Source organism: Somniosus microcephalus, chromosome 2 (genome assembly GCF_052327205.1).
Source record: "Somniosus microcephalus isolate GS21.2 chromosome 2, FLI_Smic_1.0, whole genome shotgun sequence".
NCBI classification, from domain to species: domain Eukaryota; kingdom Metazoa; phylum Chordata; class Chondrichthyes; order Squaliformes; family Somniosidae; genus Somniosus; species Somniosus microcephalus.
The window spans coordinates 331,134,823-331,151,510 of record NC_140988.1 but is presented as its reverse complement, the minus strand read 5'-3'; the positions used below and the strand labels follow the sequence as shown (position 1 = coordinate 331,151,510).

Below are 16,688 nucleotides of genomic sequence, written 5' to 3'. Positions count from 1 at the left end.
ATTAGCGCCCTCTTAGGGAGCTAATGGGTGGCACAATGCAACCGAATTTCCCCCCACTGTGTCATGTAGTACTGAGTCATGCAGATGCAGAAGGTCCCATTTAAAGGGTTTGGTATTGTAGTGGTTATGGTACTGGACTAGCAACCCAAAGGTTGAGAGTTTAAATTCCACAGTGGCAAGTTGTAAAACTGAATTCAATAAATCTAGCACAGAAAAATTTGACCAGAAAGCAGCCAGATTGTCGTGAATACCCAACTGGTTTACAAAGTTCTTCTGGGAAAGGAACCTGCCAGCCCATAAGAAATAAGAGCAGGAGTAAGCCATACGGCCCCCTCGAACCTGCTCCACCATTCAATAAGATCATGGCTGATCATCGACCTCAACTCCACTTTCCCGCCCGATCTCCATATCTCTCGATTCCCCCAGAGTCCAAAAATCTATCCAACTCAGCCTTGAATATAATCAAAGACTCAGCATTCACAGCCCTCTGGGACAGAGAATTCCAAAGATTCATAGAGTGAAGAAATTCCTCCTCATCTCAGTCTTAAATGGTCTACCCCTTATCCTGAGACTATGCCCCCTCGTTCTAGACACTCCAGCCAGGGGAAACAACCTCTCAGCATCTACCCTGTCAACCCCCTTCAGAATCTTGTATGTTTCAATGAGATCACCTCTCATTCTTCTAAACTCCAGAGAGCATAGGCCCATTCTACACAATCTCTTATCATTGGATAGCCCTCTCATCCCAGGAATCAATCGAGTGAACCATCGTTGCACCACCTCCAAGGCAAGTATATCCTTCCTTAGATAAGGAGACCAAAACTGTGCACAGTACTCCAGGTGTGGTCTCACCAAGGCCCTGTACAATTGTAGCAAGACTTCCTTACTCTTATACTCCAACCCCCTTGCAATAAAGGCCAACATGCAATTTGCCTTCCTTATTGCTTGCTGTACCTGCATGCTAGCTTTCTGTGTTTCTTGCACAAGGACACCCAAATCTCTCTGAACACCAACATTTGAAAGTTTCTCACCATTTAAAAAAAAAATCTGTTTTTCTATTCTTCCTACCAAAGTGAATAACCTCACATTTCCCTACATTATACTCCATCTGCCACCTTACTACCCACTCACTTAGTCTATCTATATCCCTTTGCAGACTGTGTTCTCCTCACAGCTTACTGTCCCTCCGAACTTTGTATCATCAGCAAACTTGGATACATTACACTCTGTCCCTTCATCTGGGTCATTAATATAGATTGTAAATAGCTGAGGCCCCAACACTGATCCTTGCGGCACCCCACTAGTTACAGCCTGCCAACCTGAAAAAGATCCGTTTATCCCTACTCTCTGTTTTCTGTCCATTAACCAATCCTCTAGCCATGCTACTATATTACCCCCAACCCCATGAGCCCTAGCCTTTTATGTGGCACCTTATCGATTGCTTTTTGGAATATACTGCATCCACTGGTTCCCCTTTATCTACCCTGCTAGTTACATCCTCAAAAAACTCTAATAAATTTGTCAAACACGATTTCCCTTTCATAAAACCATGTTGACTCTGCCTGATTTTCTAAGTGACTTGATGCCACTTCCTTAACAATAGATTCGTGCATTTTCCCCGACGACTGATGTCAGGCGAATTGGCCTGTAGTTCCCTGTCTTTTCTCTCCCTCCTTTCTTGAATAGCGGTGTTACATTTGCGACCTTCCAATCCGCTGGGACCATTCCAGAATTTAGGGAATTTTGGAAGATCAAAACCAATGCATCCACTATCTCTTCAGCCACCTCTTTTAAAACCCTAGGATGTAGGCCGTCAGGTCCAGAGGATTTGTCGGCTTTTAGTCCCATCCAGTCTTTGTGTGACTCGTTTACTCTAGGTGGTTAACTCTTAATACCCTTTGAATTGGCCGAGCAAGCCAGTCAGTTGTACAAACAATTGGTACTCAACAAGAAGGTTCATTACCACTTTCAGAGGGCAACTAGGGATGGGCAATAATTGTGGCCCTGCCAGTAACACCCACATCACGATGGGGGAAACAAATTCCTGGTCTGTGCTGAATTAGCTGACTTCAGCTGGAGAAATGATGAAGGAACTACATCTCCTCAGGCTAAAGAGGAGAAAGACTGAACAGGCTGGGGATCTTTTCACCAGAAAAGAGACCGAGAAGTGACCTGACAGAGGTCTTTAAAATTATGAAGGGGTTCGATAGGGTGGAGGTAGAGAAGATGTTTTTACTTGTGGGGGAGTCCAAAAACTAGGGGCCATAAATGCTATATAATTTCTATTTTTTTTTCCATGAAAAAATATAAACTTTTACACATCCATCTTTCACCCTGGTCCTACTGTCCTTGTTGGAAGCTGGACCAACATTGACCTTTGGGTGAGAACCAAACCCAAAGGCCTGTTTTCTAACAAAGTTGAGATCCAGAAGTGGAAAGATCGACAACTTTTGGTGCAATGTTTCAGTGTCAGGTACTCGAATACGGCCACAGGATGAGTTATCTCATCTCATCCACAGTGCTGGAGAAAAAAATAACCTGCAGTAAGGGAAGAAAAATAAAAACACAAAAGGAGTGCGCCAGTGTGGAATTGCCACACTCGTGTAACAGAGGACTCACTTGTAAATTTGGGTTTAAGGCAGATTGTGCAGCCTCAATCTGGATCCAGCCTATGACCTGGGAGTGCTTAATGTTGACATTGTGTGCAAAATGTGTGCCAAATTTCCATTTCCTAACGTCGGCATTCTTCACTTTGATAAGCACAAAACTCCCCAAAAATGCTACATAAAAGTCTGTTATTTCAATTTTAATAAAACATCAGGAAAATACTTGCCTAATGGCTCAATGGTAAGTACATCACCCTGTGTGGAACTGAGTGCCTCACTGCAGCATGGGTCTGGCCAGTACTGACTTAACTAACCTCAGCAGGAAGCAGTGAAAGGGAGGGGGGGGGGAATCATCTGGGGGATTGCACTTCTGTTCTCTATTAAAGTTGGAAAATGGATATGTGTGCCTGTCAGATGAGAACGCGATCAGGGTTGGCTCTGACACAACCTCCCATCACCACTCAGCTAAATAGCCTGCTTCACAGTAAGGGCACCCACTATTGTGTAGCACCATCACTGTGTTAAGTAGGACAGATCCAGCAGCCCAAAACTAGGCATCCACAAGGCACTGTGCGCCATCGGTAGCAGCAGAATTATACACTACCACAATCTGTAACCTCATAGCCCGACACATCCCTCACTCCTCCATCGCCATCAAGCCAAGATTGGTACCGGTATTTCAGTGCAGTACTGAGGGATTGCTGTACTGTCAGAGGTGCAGTCTTTCGGATGGGACATAAAACCCCGTGGACATAATTTCAACCCTTGCTACTTCCTGTTCAAAGCACTCCAATCAGGTTTCCACCCCACCTAAACCACTTTGATAAAAGAAACCTTATGTGACTGCATGCAAGTTTCACTGTCCTCCTTCATACTCTTGGATTTTTTTGACTGTTTTTAATACTGTCCATTGCTCTAATCCTCCTTGCGCATTTCTCCTCTGCAGTCCACATCTGCGGCACTGCTCCTTCCTGGTTCCACTCCTACCTAGCACACCATAAAAATTAAGTCACCACAAATGGTTTCTCCTTCTGTGCCTGCACAATCATCCCTGGTGTACCCCAGGGTTCTATTCTTAGCCACTTCCCCTTCATTATTCACATGTTATCCTTGGAAGCACAGGGTCAAGTTTCACATGTGTGCTCATGACATCCAGCTCTAACTTGCCATCACTTCCCCATTGCTGTTGCTGCCAATTGTCTATCTACCATTAAGACATTGGATGAGCCGAAACATCCTCTAGCTTAATTTAAGCAAAACTGAAGCATTCCTCTTTTACATAGGATATACGGCACAGAAACAGGCCATTCGGCCCGACCAGTCCCCTCCACTCGAGCCTCCTCCCATCTTTCCTCATCTAACTCTATCAGCATAACCCCCGATTCTCTTCTCCCTCATATGCTTGTCTAGCCTCCCCTTAAATGCATCAATGCTATTTGCCTCAACTACTCCCTCAACATTCTCATCACCGTCTGGGTAAAGGAGTTTCTTCTGAATTCCCTATCTTATATTGACGGCCCCTAGTTATTCTCTTCCCCACAAGTGGAAACACTCTCTCTGTATCCACTCTATCAAAATATTTCATAATTTTAAAAACCTCTATTAGATCACCCCTCAGCCTTTTTTCAAGCGAAAAGAGACCCAGCCTGTTCACCCTTTCTCTCCTGAAAACATCTATACGTCTCCAGTATTGACTTCATCTCCTCTCAGCTGCCTTCTTAGGCTTAGCTTGGTATAATGCTTGTCCCCAAACTTAGCTTTCCCCGCCACATCCAACTGGTCACCAGCACCAATACCTCTCCCCCCCCATCACTGATACCCGAATCCATGCTTTTATATCATGGCTGGACTTCAATTCTCTCCTTGCCAATCTCCCTTCCACCATTCATAAAATGCAAGTCATCCAGAATGCCCCAGTCCATACCCTCACCTGCACTAAGGCCCACAACATCATTATCCCTAAACTCACCAAGCTCCACTGGCATCCTGTGTAACCTTTGCCCTTTCATAGCTCCATGATCTCCTCTGGTCCCATGTTCCTGTGCAATTCCTGTGCAAACCCTTGGGTCATAGCAACATAAAAACATAGAAAAATAGGAGCAGGAGTAGGCCATTCGGCCCTTCGAGCCTGCTCCGCCATTCAATATGATCATGACTGATCCTCTATCTCAATACCATATTCCCGCTCTCTCCCCATACCCCTTGATGCCTTTTGTGTCTAGAAATCTATCTATCGCCTTCTTAAATATATTCAGTGACTGGGCCTCCACAGCCTTCTGTGGTAGAGAATTCCACAGGTTCACCACCCTGAGTGAAGAAATTTCTCCTCATCTCAGTCCTAAATGTCCTACCCCATATCCTGAGACTGTGACCCCTCGTTCTAGACCCCGCAGCCAGGGGAAACATTCTCCCTGCATCCAGTCTGTCTAGCCCTGTCAGAATTTTATACATTTCAATGAGATCCCCTCTCATTCTTCTAAACTCTAGTGAATACAGGCCTAGTTGACCCAATCTCTCCTCATACGACAGTCCTGCCATCCCAGGAATCGGTCTGGTGAACCTTCACTGCACTCCCTCTATGGCAAGTATATCCTTTCTTAGGTAAGGAGACCAAAATTGCACACAGTACTCTAGGTGCGGTCTCACCAAGACCCTGTATAACTGCAGTAAGACATCCTTGCTCCTGTACTCAAATCCTCTTGCAATGAAGGCCAACATACCATTTGCCTTCCTAACTGCTTGCTGCACCTGCATGTTTGCTTTCAGTAACTGGTGTACAAGGACACCCAGGTCCCTTTGTACATCAACATTTCCCAATCTATCACCATTTAAATAATACTCTGCCTTTCTGTTTTTCCTACCGAAGTGGATAACTTCACATTTATCCATGTTATACTGCATCTGCCATGTATTTGCCCACTCACTCAACTTGTCTAAATCACCTTGAAGCCTCTTTGCACCCTCCTCACAACTCACAATCCCACCCAGTTTTGTGTCACCAGCAAACTTGGGAATAATACATTTGGTTCCCTCATCCAAATCATTGATATATATTGTGAATAACTGGGGCCCAAGCACTGATCCCTGCGGTACCCCACTAGTCACCGCCTGCCACCCTGAAAAAGACCCATTTATTCCTACTCTCTGCTTCCTGTTTGTTAACCAATTTTCAATCCATGCCAGTATATTACCCCCAATCCCATGTGCTTTAATTTTGCACACTAACCTCTTATGTGGGACTTTATCAAATACACCACACCACATCCACTGGTTCTCCCTTATCTATTCTACCAGTTACATCCTCAAAAAACTCCAGTAGGTTTGTCAAACATGATTTCCCTTTCATAAATCTATGTTGACTTTGTCTAATCCCGTTGATATTTTCTAAGTGTCCTGTTATCCTTTATAATAGACTCTAGCATTTTCCCTACTACTGATGTTAGGCTAACCGGTCTGTAGTTCCCTGTTTTCTCTCTCCCTCCTTTTTTAAATAGTGGGGTTACATTTGCCACCCTCCAATCTGCAGGAACTGTTTCATAATCTATAGAATTTTGGAAGATGAAACCAATGCATCCACTATTTCCATGGCTACCTCTTTTAGTACTCTGGGATGCAGATTATCAGGCCCTGGGGATTTATCAGCTTTCAGTCCCATTAATTTCTCAAGCACTATTTTTTTTACTAATACTACTTTCCTTTAATTTCTCCTTCTCACTAGACCCTTGGTTCCCTAGCATTTCTGGGAAGTTATTTGTGTCCTCTTCCGTGAAGTCAGAACCAAAGTATTTGTTTAATTGCTCTGCAATTTCCTTGTTCCCCATTATAAATTCACCCGTTTCTGACTGTAAGGGACCTACATTTGTCTTCACTAATCTTTTTCTTTTTACATACTTGTAGAAGCTTTTACAGTCCGCTTTTATGTTCCCTGAAAGTTTACTCTCATATTCTATTTTTCCCCTCTTAATCAATCTTTTGGTCCTTTTTTGCTGAATTCTAAACTGCTCCCAATCCTCAGGCTTGCTACTTTTTCTGGCAGCTTTATATGACTCCTCTTTGGATCTAATACTATCCTTAATTTCTTTTGTTAGCCATGGTTGGGCAGTTTTTCCTTTTGTGTTTTTGCGCCAGAAAGGAATGTATAACTGTTGCAATTCCTGCATTCGTTCCTTAAATGTTAGCCATTGCCTATCCACCGTCATGCCTTTAATGAAGCTCCCCAATCTATCATAGCCAACTCACTCCTCATACCTTCGTAGTTTCCACTTAGGACACTAGTTTCAGATTGGAATACTTCACTTTCCATCTTAATGAAGAATTCTATCATGTTATGGTAACTCTTCCCTAAAGGACCCCGCACAACAAGATTATTAATTAACCCCTTCTCATTGCACATTACCCAATCTAGGATAGCCTGTGCCCTAGTTGGCTCAACGTACTGGTCTAAAAATCCATCTCGTACACACTCCAGGAATTCATCCTCCACAGTATTATTGCTAATTTGGTTTGGCCAGTCTATATGTAGATTAAAGTCACCCATGATTACTGTAGTACCCTTGTTACATGCATCTCTAATTTCCTGTTTAATGCCATCCCCTACATTACCGCTACTGTTTGGAGGCCTATAGACAATTCCCACCAATGTTTTCTGACCCTTGGTGCTTCTTAGCTCCACCCAGACTGATTCTACATCTTTATTTTCTGAGCCAACATCCTTTCTCACTGATTGCTCTGATTTCATCCTTTACTAACAACGCCACCCCACCTCCTTTTCCTTTTTGCCTGTCCTTCCTAAATATCGAATATCCTTGGATATTCAGCTCCCAGCCTTGGTCGCCCTGTAGCCATGTCTCCATAATTGCAATTATTCTCTGTAATTGCAATTATTCTCCTCCAACACCGGCCTATTTCTTGCTCATCACTGCACCACTCAGACAGATCAACTGCAGAAGTTGCCGCTGTGACTCAGTTGCAATAATTCACAGACATAATTATACTAAACAGACACCAATTAATTGAATTCCCTAAAGCTTATCGGTACTGTAGTTCACAGAAACATCAGACTTTGCACATAGATTTGATGCCATGATTGATTTCCCTCCCTCAGATAATATGTATGCAAAGCAAAGACGTGCCCCTTTGGTCCTGTTTACACAGACAGCATTAATTGAGATGATCTCAATCAACTCCCGCGGTAAACAGCACTGTGGCATGTAAATTATGTTGAGACCTCAGCATATTTGTGGCAAAGTTTGCTGCCTTAGAGGCTTCTCTCCTCAGATAGCTTGTTTTTTTTGGCTCATGTACGTGAGTAACATCAGTGCTGGGGAATGGGACGTTTTCCCACTTTTTGCACCATGTCAGCATCAACCACTTTCAGGTTATGTATAGTATTGGTTAGATAGAGAATTCTGTCTCCCCTCTACACTGTCCTAATAATGTCATAATCTTAATTTAAGAAAGCACCCTCAGACATGCTAACCTAGAAAACTAGCAAAAGCTGACCAACAACTTCACAAATACTGATAGCTCTAAACTCAACATTTGTATTACAAGTGAAAAAAAGCCTGAAGTACACAGAAGTGCAGTTTGCAGTAATGGTGGATTTAGAAATTACTGAAGTGGACTTGATTGCTGAAGGCATGAGATTTATTTTCCAGAGGAAAAAAATGATTTAAAAAAAAAATTTATTTGGCACATTTTACAGCCAACAATAATTTTGCTTTCCAAGCCAAAAATAATTTCTCCTGATAGGGTAACAAATATTTTAAATGCGAACATAAAAAGTTAACGGCTTTCAATACAACTTTATAGGGGCCAGTTCTTTTCATTAGGAATCTGACCCCAGATGGGCCTTGCAGTATGGAAAGACCATAAAAAGGAAAACAGGGTTATGAGTTTTATATAAACGGGCATTGAATATAAAAGAAAGGAAATTGGTCAGGCCTCAGTATTGTGCGCAGTTCTTGGCAGCCCCTTATAGGAAGGATATTAGAGCCATACAGCGAAGATTCATTACAATACAAAGATTATAGTTATGAAGAAAGGCTTGAATTTTTTTTCCAATAAAGCAGAGAAGGGAGGAGGTTCTTAGAAAGATTTTTGCACAATGAAAGTTTAGAGAAAGTAAATTGGGAAAGATTGTCGCTGGCAATTGGTGAATCAATAGCAAGGGGGCATAAATTCGGAGATACTACTAGAGGAATAGAGCGGGAAGTTAGAGGCTATTAATACATGGAATGCTTTACGACAAGTGGCTATTGAGGCAGAGACTAGAAATGCATTTAAAAGGGAACTGAGTAAATACTTCTAAAGAAAAAATATAAATGGGAATGTGGAAAGGGACAGTGAAGTGAAATGTAGATAGCTCTGGTTGATGAACGAGCACCAGTACAGATGTGACAGGCTGCATGGCCTCGTTCTGTGCGGTAATTCCGAAGATTAACTTACTTTTTCTTGTTGATACTTGTGTGTGTACATACAGGCACCCCCAGCAAAAAGGACAGATGAATACATATAGGGCTGGATTTTCATTGAGGAGGCGTGTAGGAGGCGGGACTACAACTTTCAGGGTTGTAGTCCCGCCTCCATCGAGTTGTGGCCAACCCACGCGATTTTCACTTGATTGACCTTGTTGAGCCCGCCCAGTGGGCTCAGCAGGCCAATTAAGGGCCACCCGGCAACAGGTGACGTCACAGATTGACATTTCATCTGTCAAAAGCTTTTCACAGATGAAATATCAGCGTTTGAAGCTGTCAAACACTGACAATCTATACTCCAAGTTAATTTCTTCCTCTCGGGCTGATTTAGAGATCTCTCCAGAACAGAAAGCTGAATGCTGCAACTTTTGACAGCTCGCGGCCATTCTGCTTTCTGTGCCGGTGAGATGAGGGACTCCCGAGACCTGAAGGAAGGAAAGTTGTAAAGGTAAGTAAAACTTCTTTAAACACTTTACACACACCAAACACACTTACCTCTTCACTCATGCACCCATCACTCACCTGAACACCGGACATCTTGAACCCTCCAAGTCCTTCAGCCCGACGGCCCGCCTCGCTAACTTGGTGTGGTTTGGAGCCGTCGGTAATCCCACACTTTAGCAATAAAAATAGGGATTAGGCTAAAAACTGCCCGTTAACAGGCAGTTAATTGGCACTAATCCCCTTCCCGCCTCGGGGAGGCGGGTCCCAGCACAGGTCGGGTATCCGCCTCCTTTGAAACTGGCATGGAGGCGGGTTGGGTTCGTGCCTCCCGATTTCGAGATTTTAACCCCCCCACATGCCCCCAATCCCGCCTCCACGGCCCAATGAAAATCCTGCCCACAGTGTCAAGAAAATAATGAATCACAATATGAGAGCACTGAGGGTTTTTAAGGGAAGCTCCAGGGAAAGCTCACAGTAATCATTTTACATAGGGTAACATGTGCAAGAACTTGTCCCAACCATATGTTGAGAAAATAAAATTTGGGTTTTCGTCAGTGTTTGATCGAAGACTGAAGACAGCAGGAGCTGTTTCATACTCCAAATATGAACACAGAATAAGTATAAAGGTCACAATCATTCTCTGGTTCGTCATCTAACATTAGTGGAATAAACAGTCAACCACAATATGCAATTTAATTTCTTATCTAGCAAATGGGGAGCTATTGCTTTGCCAGCATTATTTTTTTGAAAGAAATGACCTGGAATTGGTCACTAAAATGGTTTTCAGTTATTAACTGGTTTAACCTGACTTCCAGATTTCAGTTACCTGCTGAAGTTCCGCTTTCTCTCTGGTGCAGGTGTCTACCAGGATTTTGCGTTCTGTCTGGGATTTCTCGAGTTCCTTGCGGAGTTTCTCAATCTCCTCCTGTAAACTGGTTGCTCTGTTCTCATCTCCCTGGTGTTCCCGGCATCGGTCCAACTCCTTGTGAAGTTTATTGATTTCGGTAGCTTGTGTCAAGTTCACTGCCGTCAGCTGCTCGGTCAACGTCTTGTACTCCTTGTTCTGTGGAAAGGATCACAAGCATGGGTCAACCTAATAGATAAGGGAATACACAATAAATGGTAGGATATTGAGAAGTGTAGAATAACAGAGGGACCTTGGAGTGTGAGGTATGTAATACAAGAGCAGGGAGGTTATGCTTCAACTGTATAAAACACTAGTTAGGCCTCAGCTAGAGTACTGCGTACAGTTCTGGTCACCACATTACAGGAAAGACGTGACTGCACTAGAGAGGGTGCAGAGGAGATTTACAAGGATGTTGCCAGGACTGGGGAATTATTGTTATGAGGAAAGATTGGATAGGCTGTGGTTGTTTTCTTTGGAACAGAGGAGGCTGAGGGGAGACTTAATTGAGGTATAAAATTATGAGGGGCCAAGATAGAGTGGATCAGAAGGACCTATTTCCCTTAGCAGAGAGATCAATAACTGGGGGCATAGATTTAAAGTAATTGGAAGAAGGATTAGAGGGGATTTGAGAAGAAAGTTTTTCATCCAGAGGGTGGTGGAGGTCTGGAACTCACTGCCTTAAAGGGTGGTAGAGGCAGAGACCCTCATCACATTTAAAATGTACTTGGTTATGCACTTGAAGTGCCGTAACCTACAGGGCTAGGGACCAAGAGGTCGAAAGTGGGATCAGGCTGGATAGCACTTTTTCGTCCGAATGGCCTCCTTCGGTGCCATAAATTTCTATGATTCTATAAGCAACCTGACTGCACTGGCCTTCACATACACACAAAAACATCCTGGTAGGTTTGCTATAGGTCATCTTACAGAAACAGAGACCCAAGTGGGGGCTGCCCAACTGAGAAAATTTCAAATTATTATTTTAAAAAAAACTTGGGAGTTTTCTATCCACTACTCAATTCAGAACAAGGTTTGCATTAACGTTTTACTGAAGGCCACTGTAGTGTCCGTGTGTAGATAAAGACACTGAAGACAGGAGTTGGTTCATAGGTATTTACTAAGCAAGTCTGGGGGGGGGTTCTAAAGGATATACACAATACACAGGCTTATATAGCCCAAGTGGCAATTACCGGCATTACGCACACCTGGGGCTCTTAAAAGGCACATACACCACAATTGCTCTTAAAGGCACATACACCACAATTCCTCCCCTTCTAGCTAACTAGTACATCATATTTTAAGTAATTATTAATTACATGTTATATGCAAAATAATATACATTGCTGTATTAATTAATTATAAGTTAGTCTCTCAGGAGGCTTCCTGACTCGGTCCAGATAACGCCTCGGGGGTGTAGTAGTTTCTGGTGGTGTAGTAGGTTCTTCTGGCAAGGCTGATTCGGCTTGAAGGCCAGTGTCGGGTTCATCGGGTTCCAGTATCACCGGATCGGAGGTAGATATGGGTATCTCTACCTCATCGTTAGATGTATAGCGTGGTGGTGTAGGTTGTCCCTTTTCGGATGACTTGATGATTTGGTCAGCATGGCGCCTTATTATGCTTTCTCCGATGTCCACGGTATACATCAGTGGTCCTAGTCGTGTGCAGATAGTTCCAGGCTGCCATTTCTCGGTACGGTAGTCCCGGGCCAAAACCGGTTGGCCTATCTGGAAGGCCCTAGTTGGCCTTTCATTCATGCCCTGAAACTGCCGGTTCTCCACGTCCCTTCGGATGTTGGGCTTGACCAAATCCAGCCGGCATCTTAGGTTTCTATTGTAGAACATCATGGCGGGAGTTTGGTTTGTAACCATATGTGTTGCATTCCTATATGCAAATAAGAAGTTATCCACCTTGTGCTGAAGTTTTATGTCTTCATTACCCATGGCCTTTATGGCCTTCTTAAAGGTCTGGACAAACCTTTCAGCCAATCCATTGGTGGCAGGATGGTATGGGGCGGACGTGTAGTGCTTTACCCCATTGTTCTTTAAGAACTTTCTGAATTCTTCGGACACAAATTGCGGTCCATTATCAGAACATATTTGTTCCGGCAGCCCATTCCTGGCAAATATGGTCCTTAATACTGTGATGGTTTTTTCCGTGGTGGTGGAGGACATCTTTATTACCTCCGGCCACTTGGAGTGTGCATCAACTGCGATTAAGAACATTGAGTTCATAAATGGACCAGCAAAGTCGATGTGCACCCTTTGCCAGGGAGATGAGGGCCACTCCCATGGATGTAGAGGGGCCTGTGGCGGAGCATTTTGGACCTTCTGGCATCCTAGGCAGCTCTTGGTCATGTCTTCGATGTCTCCATCGATACCTGGCCACCATACAAACGCCCTAGCTAGGTTCTTCATTTTCACTCCACCCAGATGCCCCTCGTGAAGCTCCTTTAGCACTTTATCCTGGAGTTTGGGTGGAATCACCACTCTGGATCCACACATCAAGGTTCCTCGGCACACTGACAGCTGTTCTCTTCTTTGCGAGAATGCTGGCAACAGTGGTTCGCCATGTGCTGGCCATCCCTTCATTGTTAAATCGTAGACCCGTGAGAGAGTAGGGTCATTTCTGGTCTCCCTTTCAATGGCAGAATTTGTCACCGGTAGACATTCCACTATGGTAGAGTGGAATATCTCTACTGGGTCTACTGTAGGTGCCTCTTCTATCGTTGGCAACGGCAGGCGCGATAAACCGTCAGCATTCCCATGCTGTTTTGACCCTTTGTATTCAATGTTGTATTGGTGTGCCCCTAGAAAAAGGGACCACCTCTGTAGTCTTTGTGCCGTCATAATGGGGACACCTTTCTTAGGGTTGAATATGGAGATGAGGGGTTGATGGTCAGTCAGCAAGGTAAATTTTTGTCCGTGTAGGTAATGGTTGAATTTCTTCACTCCCCATACCAGGCTGAGTGCTTCCCTGTCTATCTGGGAATAGTTACGCTCAGCTGAGTTCAATGAGCGTGACGCAAAAGCTATCGGCCGTTCCGAGCCATCAGGGAATCTATGGGACAATACCGCTCCTATGCCGTAAGGGGATGCATCGCACGCCAGTCTGATTGGTAGTGATGGGTTGTAATGAGCCAAAACTTTCTCGGATGTGATTAAGTCTTTACATTTATGGAAGGCACGTTTACAGTCTTCGTTCCATTTCCAAATCACTCCTGTGTGTAGAAGATCATTAAGAGGGTGTAGAATAGTTGATAAGTTCGGTAAAAATTTATGATAGTAATTTATTAATCCCAGGAATGACCTCAATTGTGAAACATTTTCAGGTGCTGGGGCTTTTATAACTGCTTCAATTTTTTCAGGTGACTTATGCAACCCTTCCTTATTAATTATGTGGCCACAATATGATATCTGATTTTGGAAAAATTCGCACTTGGGGCGATTTGCTCGTAGGCCCCGTTCTTTCAGCCTAGTGAGCACCTGCTCCAAATTGGCAAGGTGCTCGTTGTCGTTTTCTCCTGTTATAAGGATGTCGTCTAAGTAGCACTGAGTCCCCGGAATCCCTTGCAGGACTTGCTCCATAGCTCTTTGCCAGATAGCTGGAGCTGATGCTACTCCAAAAACCAGTCGATTGTACTGGTACAGGCCTTTGTGTGTGTTTATTGTGAGATACTTTTTAGAGGTCTCCTCAACCTCCATCTGTAGATATGCCTGTGCCAAGTCAATTTTTGTGAAACGTTTTCCTCCGGATAGTGAGGCGAAAATATCTTCTATCCTCGGAAGAGGATACTGTACCGTGTGAAGGACCGGGTTTACAGTCACCTTAAAGTCCCCACAGATGCGAATTTTTCTCTGTTCCTCAGAGTTATTTTTCAATGCTTTTTTCATGACTGGAACGATGGGTGTTGCCCATTCGCTCCAATCTATTTTGGATAATACGCCTGCCTTTTCCAAATTCTCCAGCTCTGCCTCGACTGCCGGACGTATTGCGTATGGCACCGGTCTTGCCTTAAAAAATTTTGGAATTGCTGCATCTTCCACTTTTATTGAGGCGGTGATGCCTTTCAAGGTTCCTAGTTTCTCTTGAAACACTTCTTTGGCGTTGGCCAAGATGTCTTTTAATCGTTCAGGTATGATGTCATCATTGTTTTTTTCCTTACTGGTCACCGTCAGTGCCTGAATGGAGTGCCAGTCTAAACGTATCTTCCTTATCCATTCACGTCCCAACAACGGTGGACCACCATCTTGTAGAATGTATAAATACAACTTTTGTATTTCTTTGCCGTTGTATACCACAGGAACCTTTATTTTTCCTTTGGGGTATACTTTCTGCCCCGTATATGTTTTTAAGATAATGGATGTGTCTTTTAGAGGTATATGCGAAAATAGCCTCTCGTAATCTCGTCGATTTATTACGGTTAGAGCTGATCCTGTATCTAGCTCCATTTTAACTGGGGACCCTGCTATTATGAGGGTAACCCAAATGGTCTGGTAATCTTCATTGGCAATTACATTATGTAATTTGAGAGAGCTTAGTCTCTTGTTCCTGGAGTCGCTATCGCTCTTCTGGTCTTTGGAGCTACTGTCCGTCATCATTTGTACCTTTCTGTGCTTTTCCTTATTGATTCTTTTCCCATTAGTGGATTTTTTATTTTCAGATCGGCATACACGTGGAATGTGTCCCATCTTTCCGCATCGCCTGCATGCTTTTTCTTTGAACCAGCAATCCCTCTGGTCATGGTTGGATCTGCCGCAGCGATAACATCTCTCGAAACCCCGTGTCATTTCATGGGTGCCGAAGTCCTGTTGCCTTTGCTGTATCTTTGCCGCTCCTATTGCACTGAAAGCCTTGTCCAGTGTTAAATCTTTTCCAGAAGATATCTTTTTCTGTGTTTCTACACTTAGGGGATCGCAGATGAATTTGTCTTGCCGAGAATCTGCCAGTCCTGCCTCGAATTGGCAGTGTAGGGTATCAACAATCTCCTCAAAATTCTTGTCCATCGGTTCGGCTGGAGTGATTAAGTTGCGTAACAGCTTGTATGTTTCTGCGCCCATTAGATCCAGAAGCACTGAAGCTTTTTTTTCATCTTCTATGCCATTTGCGGTGCAAAACACCTCCACTCTTTCTACATATGTGGTCCAATCCTCTATCTTGTTATCAAAAACATCAATATTGCCAAAGTTAGGCTCTGTTTCGTTATCAAAAGCATCAATATTGCCAGACTTAGGCATTTCAAAAAAAAGATATGGCGCTTCCCGCGCTTTTTTTTTCCTCTGTAGCAACGATATGGCGCTTCCCGCGCTTTCCCGCTGCTGCTACCGATAACAAGGCTGTTTTACTGTGGTTTCCGTTTATTCACTGTTGGAGACTCGTTCCCGACGGAGGTCTAAACGCTGACCTGCTTGCCGCGCCGGCCGTCTCCCGAGTGCACCCTCCCAGTCCGTTATTGCTTGCCTCCGATTTCGCTGCCTGTCTCAGCTGTAGAGCCCGCCGCTGGAGCCCCAGCCTGAAGCCCAGGAAGGATTAGCGCAGTACCTGCCACCAGCTTGGCCAGCTGGTGAAACCACAGTTTCTATTACTTCCTTGAGTCTTCTGGACGCTGGAGGAATCGATGTCCTTGAGGTGCTGCCGAATTGCAGGTAAGTCCGTTTCCACTTCGTCGCCACTGTAGTGTCCGTGTGTCGATAAAGACACTGAAGACAGGAGTTGGTTCATAGGTATTTACTAAGCAAGTCTGGGGGGGGGTTCTAAAGGATATACACAATACACAGGCTTATATAGCCCAAGTGGCAATTACCGGCATTACGCACACCTGGGGCTCTTAAAAGGCACATACACCACAATTGCTCTTAAAGGGGCTGGATTAGGCTAGATAGCACTTTTTCGTCCGAATGGCCTCCTTCGGTGCCATAAATTTCTATGATTCTATAAGCAACCTGACTGCACTGGCCTTCACATACACACAAAAACATCCTGGTAGGTTTGCTATAGGTCATCTTACAGAAACAGAGACCCAAGTGGGGGCTGCCCAACTGAGAAAATTTCAAATTATTATTTTAAAAAAAACTTGGGAGTTTTCTATCCACTACTCAATTCAGAACAAGGTTTGCATTAACGTTTTACTGAAGGCCACTATCCTAAGCAGTGTCTTGCTCAAGGGCCACTTTCAGGAATGCTCCAATATGGTGCTCTGTGAGGTGTTGGGCTGTCTCTCTGATATTGGTTCATGAAGGCCACCCACCACCACTTTCTCAA

At 44.0% G+C, this 16,688-nt stretch overlaps 1 protein-coding gene across 3 annotated transcripts in view; it reads right to left on the bottom strand.

Moving 5' to 3' along the window:
- myo5b (myosin VB) overlaps positions 1-16,688 on the bottom strand; it is a 360,722-nt gene that overhangs the window by 58,032 nt on the left and 286,002 nt on the right. For all 3 annotated transcript variants that reach the window (XM_085974944.1, XM_085974932.1, XM_085974939.1), the window contains one exon: positions 10,353-10,589. In XM_085974944.1, coding sequence (XP_085831070.1) covers positions 10,353-10,589 — 237 coding nt within the window. The remainder of the gene's footprint in view (positions 1-10,352; positions 10,590-16,688) is intronic.